Source organism: Notamacropus eugenii, chromosome 3 (assembly GCF_028372415.1).
Source record: "Notamacropus eugenii isolate mMacEug1 chromosome 3, mMacEug1.pri_v2, whole genome shotgun sequence".
NCBI lineage: Eukaryota > Metazoa > Chordata > Mammalia > Diprotodontia > Macropodidae > Notamacropus > Notamacropus eugenii.
The window spans coordinates 226,267,501-226,282,608 of record NC_092874.1 but is presented as its reverse complement, the minus strand read 5'-3'; the positions used below and the strand labels follow the sequence as shown (position 1 = coordinate 226,282,608).

General features: G+C 50.0%; 1 protein-coding gene across 1 annotated transcript; it reads left to right on the top strand.

The window, feature by feature from the left end:
• Positions 1–10,547: 10,547 nt before the first annotated feature.
• Positions 10,548–12,000, top strand: SP7 (Sp7 transcription factor). The gene has a single exon (XM_072654813.1). The coding sequence runs from the start codon at positions 10,654–10,656 to the stop codon at positions 11,890–11,892; it is 1,239 nt and encodes a 412-aa protein (XP_072510914.1). The 5' UTR covers positions 10,548–10,653; the 3' UTR covers positions 11,893–12,000.
• Positions 12,001–15,108: the final 3,108 nt, after the last annotated feature.

The window sequence follows — 15,108 nt, the reverse complement described above, 5'->3', positions numbered from 1 at the left end:
GGGGGGCAGTAAATAGAAGAAGGATGGTACCGGCCCACTACTTCTCCGATGGGACATCCAAAACCAGCGTCTGGGTGGCCGTGGGTGGAGGCCGAGGGGCCCCCGGGGGTGGCGGTGGGGGGGGTGGTGGATGGAAACCAGATGCCTGGGGGGTTTATACTGGAAGGACCAGAGCCGCAGCCTCCACCCGCCCTTGCCACATGGCGCCTTCTCCTGTGCTTCCTCCACCTCCTGCAGGGTTGAAGAGGGAGGGAGGGAGGCAGAGGGGTGGGAGGAGAGGAGGGGGGATCCTTCCCTCTGTCAGGGGTCTAGAAGATAGCTGAGCCTGGTCGGTTCATCATAGGACTTGCAGGCGTGGGGCTAGGTGTGGGGTGGCAGAGCGCAGAAGGAAGAAAGTCTGAATTCAGTATCCCAGGGCTGGGGAATAGGGCAGATAGTGCAGCTAGACAGGCAGAGGGGATCCAGATGACTGAGCCTTTAGGCCAGTATATCCATTCCCAAGTCTCCTTCATTCTGCCCATTTCTCTCTGAAGATCCCAGCTTCTTCTTCCAAACTGGGATAGAGACTTGACTTGTAATTTCATTGATAGAAAGGAAACCTCCCTGTACCAATGCAGGTGGCATTGTTGGCTGAGATCGAGGAGAGGTTAAGTGATTTACCCAGCCACCCAGCCAGTATGTGTCAGAGGAAGAACATGAAGCTGTTGCTTCCTGGCATGGATGCCAGCTCTCTATCCACTACACAAAGCTGCTTCTTGTTTTCCAATAGGATTAAAACAAGATCCAATTTCTGGAGGTTTAGGTCTTGGTCGTCTATAGGGAAGGTGCCCTTTTCCTAATCTACCCTTCTGAAATTGTTGGTAATGGGGAGAAGGAGAAAGGAAAGATTTCCTTTTTCTCCTGTCCAATCTTCTCTTTCAACCTAACAATCCTAATCATAGCTAATACTTATACAGCGGTAAGTGCTTTACAAGGATTATCTCATCTGAGCTTTACAACAACCCTGGGAGGTAGGTACTATTATCATCCCCATTTTAGAGATGAGAAAACTGAGGTTAAATCACTTACCCAGAGTCACAGCTAGTACTAGTCACTAGCTAGTTACAGCTAGTAAACGTCTAAGGCTAAATTTGAACCAAGGTCCTCCTGACTCCAGGCCTGGAGCTTTATTTACTATACCACCTAGCTGCCCTATCTCTTATTTTTTCCCTTCTTTGGTCACTTTCTCCCTCCTATCTCTTCCTCTCTTTCTTAACCTTTATTTCACGTCTCTTTTGGCTCTTAATATTAATCACCTCCTCTTTATCCTTGCTTCTCTCTCCCTTTTATTTTCCCCCACTGCCTCAGTTTCCACTATGGCCTGCCCGTAATTAAATCCCTGCTTCCTAGGTTGCCTTTGGGATAATTTGTTTCCCTTGCCACCCACTGAGAGGTAGGGACTCTGATGTCCAGCACCTAGGGTTTTGGGGTCAAAAGGTCACCGGGACACCCCATCCTGGGTATTTCCTCTTGGATAGACGGGTGGAGGAGGCTCATGTAATCATCAGACACAATTATAAGCTATTTATACCAGGATTCCTGCCCCCCTCCACCTGCCCGGGCCCACTTAACTCTGCCTACTCGACAAACCAGGTCATTTCCTCTGGTCATTTATTTACTCCTCCTATCTCTCTGCAGTTCTGTCTCGTTGTCTCAGAAGTTTGTTGTTTTTTTTTTTTAAATTTTTATTTTTGGTGTCGCTTTACTTTTTTCTGTCTTTGCCACTCTAAATCTCTTTCTCATCATTTCTTGAAACCTTGGAATTTTGAAAGACTGAGTTTCAAATCCCTTCGTGCCCGGATACCCCCAATACTAATTTCTAGAGTTCCTTTTCCTTCCTCCCCATCTTCTTTTGGAAACAAAGAAGAAATGAAGATCGGCAGGGAGGGGGAAGAAGGAAGGGGACTGATGTGAGGAGAGAAAAGGGAAAGGGACAAGGTATCATTCCTCTCAGGGGTGGGGCTGGGGTGGGGTGGGAGGGGGGAAAATATCTTACGAAACAACCTGAGCCGGCTGGGCCCCTCTGTGGGAGAGATGCCGGTTCCACCACTCAAATACCAGGCCCACTCCTCCTGCCCCACCAGCATCCCCAGGCCCCAGCTTTCACGTCAGACACTTTGGGTTTATTTTCCCAGTCCCTGGCTGAGACCTCTCCCTCCCCTCCCCCACATTCCCCAACTCTCCCAGCTAGGAAGTCCTTCCTGAGATCTACCTTCCATCCTTTCAGTAAAGAATGAACTGAGGCATGTCAATGATAAATTAGAAAGTTAACTCCCTGCGGACAGCATTGTCACAAATAAAGATGAATCATGGGGCAATGGATAGAAATTACATTTCTGTCTCAATGCCCTAGAATGTTAAGGGATAATTGAAGCTCTGCTTGTATTTCATCTGCCTCAGCAGCTAGCTTTAAAATTTGCGAAGTGCTTTCCAAATAATATCTTATTTTCTCCTCACAAAAACTCTGGAGGTCGATGCTATTATTATTTCCATTTTACAGATAAGTAAAATGAGGCAGACAGCATGAAATTACTTACCAAGGGTCACACAGCTAGTAAGTGTCTAAGGTGGGATCTGAACTCATGTCTTTCTGATTCTAGATCTAGCACTCTGTCCACTTCAACCCCTAACTAGGTGGTCTCCTAGGAGGACTTGATGAAGAGGAGAAACGGACTGTCAGAATGGAACCAGGAAAGTGGATGAGAGATGATCCTCCTGCTATCTTGTCCCCTCTCCCTAGGAATTCTGAAATCCGGATACTAGGCAGTCTGATGCATGAGTTCCATTGCCCAAAGTGAAGTAGGCTTTGGTTCATCCTCTTTCATCCTTCCTTTCCCATGTCTGACTTTTGAAATCCCACCTGCCCTTAAAGACCTAACTCAAGACTCACATCCTCCATGAAAGCTTCTCTGATGCCTCTAAGCTAGAACTGTTCTCTCTGAGCCTTTCTCTCTCTCTGTGTCTCTCTTGTTTGACTGTCTGTCTGTCTGTCTGTCTGTCTCTCTCTCTCTCTCTCTCTCCTCTGAACTCTAATAACATGGTCATACAATCAGAGACTCGTAGAATTTAGAATAGGAAGAAATGTTCACCAGTTATCTACTCCAACACCCTCATGTTACAGATGAAGAAACTGAGACCTGGAGAAATGAAATGACTAGCCCATTTTCAGTGTATTTGTACCTCTCTCACACAGTCTTTATATTTTTAATTTGTGTGTGTGTGTATCTTCTCTTTCTTTTCAGATTGCCAATTCCTTGAGAGCAGGGGCTATATTTTATTCCATTTTGTGTCTCACTATAATCTCAGTTACTCAGCAAACATTTATTGAATGCATGAATGAATGACTGATTGATTGAATGAATGGTTTTCCTAGCAAAGAAACTAAGGCTTTAGGAGGAGAGTTGGGGGTCTAACAAGCTTCCCTGATCTTCCTTTCAGTCCATCCTCTTCCTTCCATTCAGGCCCTTTTCCAGACAGGGACTCCTGGAACCTGGACAGCAAAAACCTCCAATCCTCCAGGTCCTCCCCACAACACACCATGGGCACTCAACACACATATTCTCCCCCTGATTCAGCGTTCCTGATTTAGGGGGAGAGGAGCTGGAGAGTGTGTGGGAGTCTGTGTGTGACTGGAGATGTGTATATCTGGGTGGTATGTGTGCGCGTTCATGTTTTTGCGTATTGTCACCAAACACATTTGTGGCTGCATTTGTCAGTATGTATATCTGTCTTTCTTTATGTATGTCTGGGTATGCATAACTGTGTGCCTTTGTCAGCCTGTGTATGTGTGTGTGTGTGTGTCCTCCCAGTATTTGTCAGTGTGTGTCAGTGTGTTCCAGTCTCTGTGTGAGTGTCGTCCCCAATCCCCCATCCCCCCCCCACCCTGGATCTCTAATTAGTGGTTTGGGGTTTGTTCCTTCTCCCTCCTGTTTCTTCCCTCAGTAGCAGCAGCAGCAGCAGCAGCCGCAGCAGCAGCAACAGCAGCAGCAGGACAGTGGAGTTGGAATCAGAGCTGGAGTGGTCGGGGGCTAGATCCAGCGTGAGCACAGGCGTGGAAGCCAGAGAAGAGCTGGGACCTAGCTCAGGCCCAGAGGCCACCCCCTCCCATCCATTCCCAATCCTAGAACCCCTGGAAAGGAGGGACCCGGGACAGCCAACCCAGGACACCTCAGGTACCTAGACTGAGAGGGCCTTGGGAGAAGTTGGGAGGTCGGGGAGGGCACCTAAGTCCCCTCCCTTTCCCAAGCTCTCCTCCACTAAGGAGGTCCCTGGGTCCCTCCTCTGCCTTGTTCTTCTTCTTCCAGGGCCCCCTTTTCCATTCTTCCCCTAGATCCCTTCTTTGGGGAGCTCAGCAAATGGAGCAGGAAATTTGGACCCTCTGCCTCCCTCTCTCGCCCTCCTCATTGGATCGGGAGCCTTCTCCGAAGGGAAAGCTGTAATTAGAGGGTGGATCCCTACAGACAGAGAGCAGCCCCCCCCACCCCAACCCCCCCAGTTCCTTCTAACTTTAGATCTCTTCTCTCCCAGTCAACCTTTCTCCCTCCCTCTCCCCTCTCCCCTTTCTCTCTTTCTCCCTTTCTCTGGATCTCTATCCCCCGGCTCCATCTGAGTCCCTTCAGGGACCCACTCCCTGGCCCCAGGATGGCGTCCTCCCTGTTAGAGGTAATTGATTCCTTCCCCCCACCCTCCCAGATGTAGGGACAGCTGTCCTGGGGCTTAGTGGGCCTCAGTCTTCCCCATGTCATACACAATCCAGTGACCTAGGTTCTGGAGTCAGGGCTAAGAGTTCCCCTGATGTGTAGAGGGGGTGAGTAGGAAAGGGGAGCATAAGTCAGGCTGAAAGCGAGTTAGGAAGATGTAAATGGAAGGACAGAGCCAGGAAAGGTGTAGTGGGGGGAGAAGAAAAGAGAGAAGTATGGGGGCAGGGAGAGGAGAAGGGGTCAGTTCAGAGGCTGGAGATGGAAGGAAGAGATGACGAGTCAGGGAGCAGGGATTAGGTGAGCCAAGGAAAGGGCAGGGAAACAGGATGACATGCTTACGGTTACAGGAGGTGAAATGCAAGAAATAAAAGACAGAGGCCAGAGGGGGCAGGGAGTGGACAGCTGGGGATGGGGCTGAGGAGACGCCATCTCCAGGGACTTCTGGCCCCAAGCGTCATCTGGGTCTGGTTTGTGTTGGGGAGGGGGCTGGATTATTGGGATGCTAGCCTGGAGGTGGGGGGTTGGGAACAGTGTAATGAAAAGAATGAGAGTTTTAAGAGAGATTGGGACAGTCCTAGCCCATGTGCGTGTCAGAGGTGGTGGGGGTGAGGATTGGGAGGTGGGGTGCTGTTGTAGAAGGGACCCTGAGTCCAGAGCAGAGAGGGAACTCAAGGGGAGGGATGGGGTCTAGGGCTGTCTGCCCGGCTTGCAAATATTTAGCTTTCAGCCAAAGACAAACTTAGCTCTATTTTGGGAGTGGGTGGCTCCTGAATGGGTTGGGTCACTTCCACTCTGGGCTAGGACCCCAGCATCTCTAGCTTCTGTGACTGAACGAATCAAGGGCACTCTGAGGTCTGGTCTAGGACCCTTGGCTTCTGAGAGGATGAGGATAAGGGTGGGGAGTGTAGGACTGAAACTCCAAACTAGAGAGGATTCAGAGAGGGAGACTGAGAGTGGGGAGGGGCAGTGGGATCCCAGAGCTCAGACTCAGGGCCTCTTTTCTGGTTCTCTGCATCTCACCTTCTCTCTCTGTTTTTCTATTTCTATGTATCTTTCTGTGTCTTGAGAATCATACCATTTAAAACTGGAAGGTACCTTAGGGATCACCCAGCCTGATTTCCTGGGTCCTCAGTTCTCATTGGTCTCTTGGATGTGGGCCAGTTCTGAGTCCTCCCCTCTGTTCTTTAGACCAAGAAAAAGTCTAAATAAGCACTACGGCCACTTTGCATGTTCAAAGACAGATTCTGTGTGTGTTTCAGTATGACTGTATGTCCCTCTGCTCACCCATTTGCTTCTGTGTTGGAATGTAAAAGAGTAAATTTGCCAAAGTTTGGTGTGTAGGTGTATATGAGTGTCATCCGTGCCTATGTGATGATCTGTGGGTCTGGGGAACAAGGATTGTGATTGTCTCTATATGTGCATGAGTATATTTGTGGACTGCATGCCTGTGTCCTTGCAGATGGGGTACTGTGTCTCAGAACACTATCTTATTTTTTCATATGGGGCCCAGAACTTTATATTCCTCTTCCAGCCTGGAAAGAGAGAAGGAGAAGATGATTAGGTCCTCTCTCTGGGCTATGGAAGGGGTTGTGTGTAGAGAAAGAAGGAGCTCAGGTATCTTTGCCCAAAAGGTGATGGTGTCATTGGGTGTCAGGGCTGTTGACGTGGCGAGGGTACCAGGGGGAAGGGCTGAGCAGGGGCCTTCTGGACCCCGGTGGGCAGAGTGTACAGGACCAGAGTTATATGTATGAAAAACTGATTCTCTTTTCTGTCCCTTAATTCTCTATAAACTGGAGTCTTTTCCAACTATATTCATTTCTTTCACCCAAGGAGCCTTTCTATATTTGGAGGGTGGGGATGGGGAGCAGAGGGTTAAGGTGGAAGGGAGTTGTGGAGTCCCCATTGCAACTGGTACTTTTTTGCTGGTCTAGCTTTTGGGATAACCAGGAGATCAGAAGAAAACTGAGGCCAAAAGAGCAGAGGATACCCATTCTTAGCCCTTCTCATGGCTCCTCATACTACTTCTAACACATATACAGCCTGGAAGATGGGCAGAAGGAAGAAAGAAGCGGGACTGTGGAAAATTGGAAGAAATGAGAACTAGGGATGAAGAAGGCTTAGAAAATAATGGGGAGCTTGGAACTGAAAGCCTGGATATTAGAAATTAATAATCTATCAGCTAATATTTCTTAAGTTATTATGTATAACATAGGCTAGAGATAGGGAGAAGAAGATCTGAGAGAAATACGATAAAGGATCTATGCTGGGTCATACCACACATACACATACACACACACACACACAACACCCCTCTTCTGCTTCCCTCTGGTCCAGGGTCCAGGACTGCTATATTTGGAAATCAGAGGACCTGCGTTCAAATCTCAGCCCTGGCACACATTGTGTGTTGGGGCCAGTCACAGAACTTGGAACTGTAGAACCACGGAACACAAACCTCTCTTTCTTCCTTCCCTCTGTCTTGCAGATGAAGAAACTGAGATTGGGTGAAGTTAAAGGACTTGTCTAGATTCATGAAATTAATAAGTTTTGGAGGCAGGATTTGAACTCGGTCTTCCTGATTCCGTATACAGTGCTCTGGGTCTCAGTTTCCCCATCTGTAAAATGAGAAGTTTGAACTAAATAGTCTCTAAGGTGCCTTCTATCTCTAAATCTGTGGATCCTATGATCTCAAATTCAACTAACATAAATCAAAAGGAAGCAATTTATGAGGGAAGCAAAGGAAAGGAAAAGGAAGGAGAGGGAAGGAAGCAATTTGTGATGATTCTCCTCCCCTCACCCCTCTTAGGGTTCTGGATGATTTGGGTAGACCAGGTACCTCCAGAGTCCATAAAAAGGCTTTGGTTCCGGGTTGGAGGGGGTCTACTAGGGGGAAGAGGAATTAAATGGGGAGGTCTATATTCCTGAGTCTCAGGAAGGAATCACATTCGATCTGGGAATTGGACTATCGTAGGAAGGAGTGAGGGGAGATAATGGGTTGAATGAAGTATATCTGAGCTTGGAAGGGCTCTCCTAAGCTTTAACAAAGCCCAGGGCTTCAAATGAATGAGAGAAGGAATTGCCTATTTCTGTAGAGGAAAACTCAGGTACAAAGGGATGGAAACTTGGGCATCCTGCCCCGCCTTCCCCCCCACTTCTCCTGCCTCTGGATAGACTCTGAAATAGACCCCAGGGTCCTGCCTATCTCCACCTCACCCCTCCCCTGTCTCTTCAGAGACCATCTCTCTCTGAGTCTGGGGTCCACGAGAGGCCCCAGATCATCCCCCCACCCCGTCCCTTCTTCCTCCCTCTCTCCCCACAGCTGGGTGGGGTCCCAGGGCTTGGCTGAGGCCCCTGTGGCCACAGTGAGAGGGCCGGGCGGGGGGACGGCGTCGGCGTTTTTAAAAATAAACCAACCGCAGAGAAACCAACGGAGCCGGGCAGGGCTGGGGGGGTGGGGGGAGGAAAATGGGGAGGGAGTTTGGTCTGGGGGGTTTCTGGGGCCCAGAACCAGGGTTAGTTTTCTCCTAGGTGGGAAGTCTGCCTTCCACTCTCCCTCTTTTCTCTTTTTCTCGGAACCCACTCCCACTTTTTCCTTTCTTTCCTCTTTCTTATTCCCTCTCTTTGCAGTCCTTTTTGCTAACTTTGTTTATCCCTTCAATCTCTTCCTTTATTTTTCTTTTTCCTTTGTCTTTTTGTCTGTTTTAAAAATAACTATCTTTGCCTGTCTCTCTATTTCCATATCTCTTCCCCCTTGGACTCTCTCCTCTCTCCAGTGATCTTTTTTCTTCCTTAATCTCTTTACTTCTGTTTCACTTCCTTTTCTTGTTCTTTCTTGGTCCCTGGAGTCTCTCCCTATTTCTCATAGTGTCTCTATCTTCCTCTCCGTCTCAAAGTTAACTCTGTTGTTTTCATCTCCTTTCCTCAAACATTGCTGTCCTGTTCAGACCTACCTTCCTTTCTCCCGTTCCAGAGTCTGCCCAGCCCTGCCCTGATTTAAAATACTCTCCCTAGCTTTAGAAAGTTAGCCGACTGAGGGGGTGTGGGTGGGGTTGGGTTACTGTGGCCAGGCTGAGAGGGGAGATGAGGACTTTTGTAATGGGGGACTTTGAAGGGTCAGCAGAACCTTCAGCCAAACTAACTAGAGGTGGTCAGCTTTGTCTTTCAATAGAATTTGTTGAAGGTGGACCAGAAAGAAGGAAGCAAGTACTTAAAGCCTTGCCCTACCCTCAGCTCCAGGACCCTCTTCCACAGCCCTCTTCTGCATCCTTCTTACACACTGCTCTTACATATCTGTCCCATATACCTCTATTGCTGGAAGCTAACTGGTGAGGGGTTTATGAATGCTGGACTTTTGGGTTCCTGGAGAATGTCACTCAGTGCATTATGCATACAAAGCTGCTGGGACCCAGGAATTCTGAGTCCCAGCTCCCAGGGAGCCTAAGCAGATAGGTAAGGAGCGCAGGTGACATCTCATTCCCTTGGCCACAAGGGTCAGAGATGTTAACATCTGAGAGTCTGTTTCTTGGTGGAATGCTAAAGACAGGAGAATAATTATAACCACCTCCTAGGTGTGTGTGTAGGTGGCGGGGGGGGGGGGGGGGGGGGTCTTGGATGGAAAAAGATGCTTCAAGGATTTCTCCTTATGGTCCTCAAATTAACACTGGAAACTTAAAGTTCTTCAGTAAGAGAAGCATAGCCTTTCAACTCAAATTTTGCCAGGCTATGTGGTGAGGTGGATTTCCTATGATCTGGCACCGTGGTCATGGAAGCCATTAGGGAGGCATCCTGGCATTTCTAATAGAAACTGCTCATCCTCTGTCCATCGGTGTGCGGGGGCAGGAGCCCCATATGGGTGGGGGAGCACTGAGGCAAAAGTGGAGCTGCCTTTGAGTTTTAGGGAGGGCTCTAAAATCCCAGGCCATCTGAGCCTACATTGCTTTGCATTACTTCTTTTAGCCACCCAAAGTTGGGGCGCCAGCTGGCGTTTTATGGAGCTGCTACAGTCTTGAAAGACATTCTAGCTCCAGCCACAGTCTTGGCTCAGTGGTCACTTTTGCTCACTCTCCATGTCTCAGTGTCTCTACTCTCCCCTCCTATTTTCTCCCTATTCCTCGACTTTGCCAAGAGATAGCTTACTCAGGGCCCTGACCCTAGGGGAAGTAAGTTGTTTTCTTAGAGGAAATGAATAGGAAATAGTGACAGCAAGTGTATATTCAGCTCTGGGAAGGTAGCATTGATTAAGGGCTTACTACGTAGCAGGCATCATGGCAAATGTTGGGGATACAAAGAGGCAAAAATATCACCCCTGACCTCAAAGGGTTCACTTTCAAATCTGGGGAACAACATGCGGATAACTATGCATGTTCAAGATATGTATGGTAAAACGGGGAAGGGAGTGGGAAAAGGTGCTGGCACTCTGGGGGATAGGAGAAATGACTGGGAAAGGCAGAAGGTGGGATTTGGGCTGACCACGGAAGAAAATCAGGAAAGTTGGGGGGTTAGAGAAGAGAAGGGAGAGCAGTCCCTTCATGGAGGCCACCAGGGAAAAGACACAGAATGAGGAGAGGGAATATTGTGTGTGAGGAAAAAGCACGGAGACCAGGGCTGTTGGAACATTTGTGGAAGGGAGTAATGTGGAAAAAGACTAGACACTGTGAAGCCAAAAGAATTTGTATTTTAGTCTGGAGGTACGAGGGGAGGCAGAGTGTGGGTGACATGGTCCAGCTTGTACTTTAGGGAGATCACTAGCTGAGCGGAAGATGGATTTGAGTAGAGAGAGGAGGCCGGGAGACTGCTGAGTTGAGTCCCTCTCAGCTCAGGTACACCCCAATGCTCTTGGCTCCCATCCTCTCCATTGACTTATGGACATTTTCCCTCTCTACAGGAGGAAGCACACTATGGCTCCAGCCCCTTGGCAATGCTGACTGCAGCCTGCAGCAAGTTTGGCAGCTCCAACCCTCTCCCAGACTCAGCTACTGCAAACAAAGCAGGTGCAAAGAAGCCTTACCCTCTGGGCAGCGAACTCTCTGCCCCCAAAGCCATGGGTGATGCCTACCCAGCTCCATTTGCAGGCACCAATGGCCTCCTTTCTTCCACAGCCAGCCCTCCAGCCCCAGCTTCGGGTTATACCAATGACTATACCCCCTTCTCTCACTCTTTCCCTGGGCCCACAAGCACCCAGGACCCTGGGCTACTGGTGCCCAAGGGGCATGGCTCTCCTGACTGCCTGCCCAGTGTCTATACTTCTTTGGACATGACACACCCCTATGGCTCATGGTATAAGGCAGGAATCCATGCAGGCATCTCCCCTGGCCCTGGCAACACGCCTAGCCCATGGTGGGACATGCACCCGGGAGGCAACTGGCTAGGTGGTGGGCAAAATCAGAGTGATGGGTTACAAGGGACTCTGTCCACTGGCCCAACTCAAACTCCACTCAACCCCCAGCTATCCACCTACCCTTCTGAATTTGCTCCACTCAACCCTGCCCCCTACCCAGCTCCCCACCTTCTCCCTCCTGGGCCCCAGCATGTCCTGTCCCAGGATGTCTACAAACCTAAGGCTGTAGGCAATGGAGGGCAATTAGAGGGAGGTGGTGGGAACAAGCCTCCTCGGGGTACAGGCACAGGAGGCAGTGGTGCCTATGGGGGCGGAGGCGCTGGGCGTTCCACCTGTGATTGCCCTAACTGCCAAGAGCTAGAGCGACTAGGGGCAGCGGCTGCTGGGCTGAGGAAGAAACCTATCCATAGCTGCCACATCCCAGGCTGTGGCAAAGTCTATGGGAAAGCTTCGCACCTGAAAGCCCACCTTCGCTGGCACACAGGAGAGAGGCCCTTTGTCTGCAACTGGCTTTTTTGTGGCAAGAGGTTCACCCGCTCAGACGAGTTGGAACGGCACGTCCGCACTCACACCCGAGAGAAGAAATTCACCTGCCTGCTTTGCTCAAAGAGATTCACCCGAAGTGATCACCTGAGCAAACACCAGCGCACCCACGGAGAGCCTGGGCCTGGGCCCCCTTCTTCCGGCCCCAAAGAACTGGGGGAGGTTCGGGGAGCAGAGGAGGAGGGGAGCCAAGCCCCCAGGCCAACAGCTTCCCCCATTCCACCGGAGAAAGCCCCAGGAGGCAGCCCAGAGCAGAGCAGCCTTCTGGAGATATGAATCGGTTTATTCTCTGCAGCTTGCCTTGGTCCCTTTCCATACTGCTTGTCCCTTACCTCCCTTGCTACTTTTCTGTTTCACCACACTCCCCAAACTCAGCCCCAATCTCACTGCCCCTTGTTCCCTAATCCCTGATTTGCCCTCCGCCTACAATCACTCTAGCCCATCTAATTTTGGCATACTCCCTAAGCTGCTCTCCCAACTAGCCTACTGTTCCCCTGTTCATTTTGAACCCTGACTTTTCCTTGTTCCTCCAAACTCCACATCCCAAGCCTTTTGTCTTCAATCCCTCCAGCTGCCCTCTGTCCTCTTTTATCCTCCCTCCTAGTGTTCTTTCCCCTGAATCATCTCTGCCATTTTCCTTATCCTAGCTCCCCAAACTCTAACTGTTGGTTGCATTCCCCTAGCCTGAATTATCTCTGGTCTCCCACCCATTTCCATGTATTGATTAATAGTGGGTGGATCGGGGGCCCATCATCAATCGAGTCTCCTACGGGGTTGATCTGGGCTTCTTTCATTCATTCATTCCATCTCACTGCTCATTTATTCATTCAGCTAATGTCTACTGAGTACCTACTATGAGCGTGGTATCGTGCTGGGTGCTTCCTCTGGGCCCTCTAACCTTTGATTTTCCTAGATTCCTGATCTTTCTTTCTCTAAAACTCTTTGACATCATCAGCTCAAGTTCCTCCTTCTTTTCCTTATTTCTCCCTAGCTCCAACTTCCACTCTCTGTTCTCTCCCAACCTTTTGCTCCGTGTCTTCATTTTCACAGCTTTTTTCTTCCTTTTATAAACACAATGATAATGATAATTTATTGTCCCCTGGGTGCCCCTCTTCAGGAGCCAGAACCTGGGAGGTAGGGTTAATGGCTTAATAGGGAGTAGGGTGGGGACCATTCCCAGTGGTGGGGTGACCTCCAAGGTGAGGGAGGTGACTGCCAGGCCTATGCATATTAAACCCACCCTATGAATGGAGAATAATGAATAGTGATAATTAATAATAATTCTATTTATCTAAGTTATGATGACGGGTCAGGCAGAAGTAGGCCAGGGATAAATAGGGGTCTGTCTCTGTTAGGGGAGATCCCAGTAGCAAGAGTCTTTGCTTCCAGATGGGTTAGCTAGATCTCTCTCTCTCTGTCTCTCTCTTCTAACAAAGTCTCAATCAGTGGGGACTTTGCTAATGACATCTCCTTTAGTCTCAATTTATGAGGTTTCTCTGTAATTGTGGTCTCTTTTTAATGAGTGGGATTTCTCTTTTTATGGGATTTCTGCTAACAGGGTGGGTCAGTTAGCTGGATCTTTATACTCAAAAGAGTTTGTTGATGGGATCTTTGTCAATTGGGGTTTCTCTGATATCAGGGATGCTATTATTGGGGTTTCACTGGTAAAGGGACTTTCCCCAACACCAGGGTTTTCCCAGCCCCAGCCAGAAACTGTGAAACATCAAGTCCTCTGGGTGTGTGTATGTGTGTGTGTGTGTGTGTGTGTGTGTGTGTGTGTGTGTGTGTGTGTGTGTGCATGTGCATGCTAATGTGTATGTGGAGGGGGGAGGGAGGTGGAAGTATTTGTGTTAATTCACCAATGCTTACTTTCCAGCTCCTTTGAATGCCAGATCAAGGTCTGGATACTCCCCTCCACCCCCACCCCCATTCCCATTCTAGGTTCTGTGGTCTCAATCACAGGGAACCTCATTGGTCACTTTAGAAATATTACCTTGAGGCAGCCTAATCTGACAGGTCCGGGACTGTAGATGGGGGTTGGGGAGAAGGAGGTGTGTGTGTGAATGAGAAGCTTTCTCTGAGACTAGAATCGATCAAAGGAATCAACAACTAAAATCTGAGTGCCCACTATATCTAAGGCACTGTGTGTTTGGAAGTTAGGGGAGGGGAGATACCAGGGAGAGAGGATGTTGGAAAAAAATAGAAAGGTAAAGTCCCAAATCTGACATTAGATGCCTCTGACTAACCTGTCAACCCCCTCCCACCTTGGGACTTGGGATGCTCCCAAGTCCACCTTCAGTGACTGTCGATACCGCTCGGTGCCTTTGGATCCTCTTCTTACCCCACCCTAAAGCTCCCAGTGGCTCCAGGTGAAAGGAAGATGATATCACCTAGGGATAGGGGAAAGGGGATCATGGGAGGGAAGGGTCATTCCCTCGTGGAGGTTTTTTTTTGTTTGTTTCGTGTTTTTGTTTTTTTTTAATTTAATAAATATCTGATTTGATACGGTGTCCAGTTGGAAAGGGTAAGATCTGGGTTGGTGGAGTGGTGGTAGTGGGTAGACGTACGGGACAAAGGAGAAGGGGAAGGGAAATACTTTTCTCACCCAGTTGGGGAACATCTATAGCTGCATTCTATTCTGCACTTGTTTGCAGAGCAAATACACCATCCAGCATGCCATCAGGAGTTAGCTTTTTTAAATTTAGCTGTGCTCTTCTAATCCGTGGGCTGGAGACCCTGGGTACTTTTTTATCCAGAGCCAAGCCCCTCCGAGTGACCCAGCCTTGGGCACCCGGAGATCTGAGAAAGGTCCAGAGAGGGAGGCTTCGGCGGCAGAGGGTGAGAACAAGGGGGGATTTGCGTCGGACCCCTCCCGCTTAGGCAGGACTCTCCGTGGGCTGGTCCGGCCTTAGGCCACCCTTGCCCACGTCCCACCCCGCCCCCGACCTAGCAATCCGCCGCACGGGAGGAGCAGCCGCGGGGGAACAAAAGCTGGTCTGTGGCACCAGAGATCCCCGAGCCACAATAGGGCTTTGTGAGACCCCAGCCCCCGGGGCTCCCCTGCTGAGCTGGGCGGAGCTCTCCAGCTCCTCTCCAGAGCCCGGGGCTCAACCCGGGCAGCTTTCCACGTCCTGGGCTGGTGTCCCCAGCGCTGGGGGAGGGGTGTAGGCGCGGGGTGGGGAGAAGGTCAGGATCGGCACCTCACCCAGCCCTGCCCTGCACCGGGTCACTATTCCTCGGGGCACTCCGAGCGTGAAATCTGCCCGCCCCGCTCCATCAAAGGGACTTTGGAGAAGACTGCGCAGTAATCTTAGCGGCGCTGCGGCCCCGGTGTCCTGGGGGGCTGGAGAACCCTAGAACCCCGGAAAGGACGTGCCGGAAGGAGGGAACAGGGTCTCTGGCCCCCCGCTTCTGCTTCTCAGACTGGGCAGGCTCCCCAAGACCCCCAGCCTCTCCAGCCCTTTGATCTCCCCCATGCCATCTGGGGTTTCT

What these genes read in the sequence shown, in the direction of transcription:
- SP7 (XM_072654813.1), top strand. Translation starts at nt 10,654, where the DNA reads ATGCTGACTGCAGCCTGCAGCAAGTTTGGCAGCTCCAACCCTCTCCCA.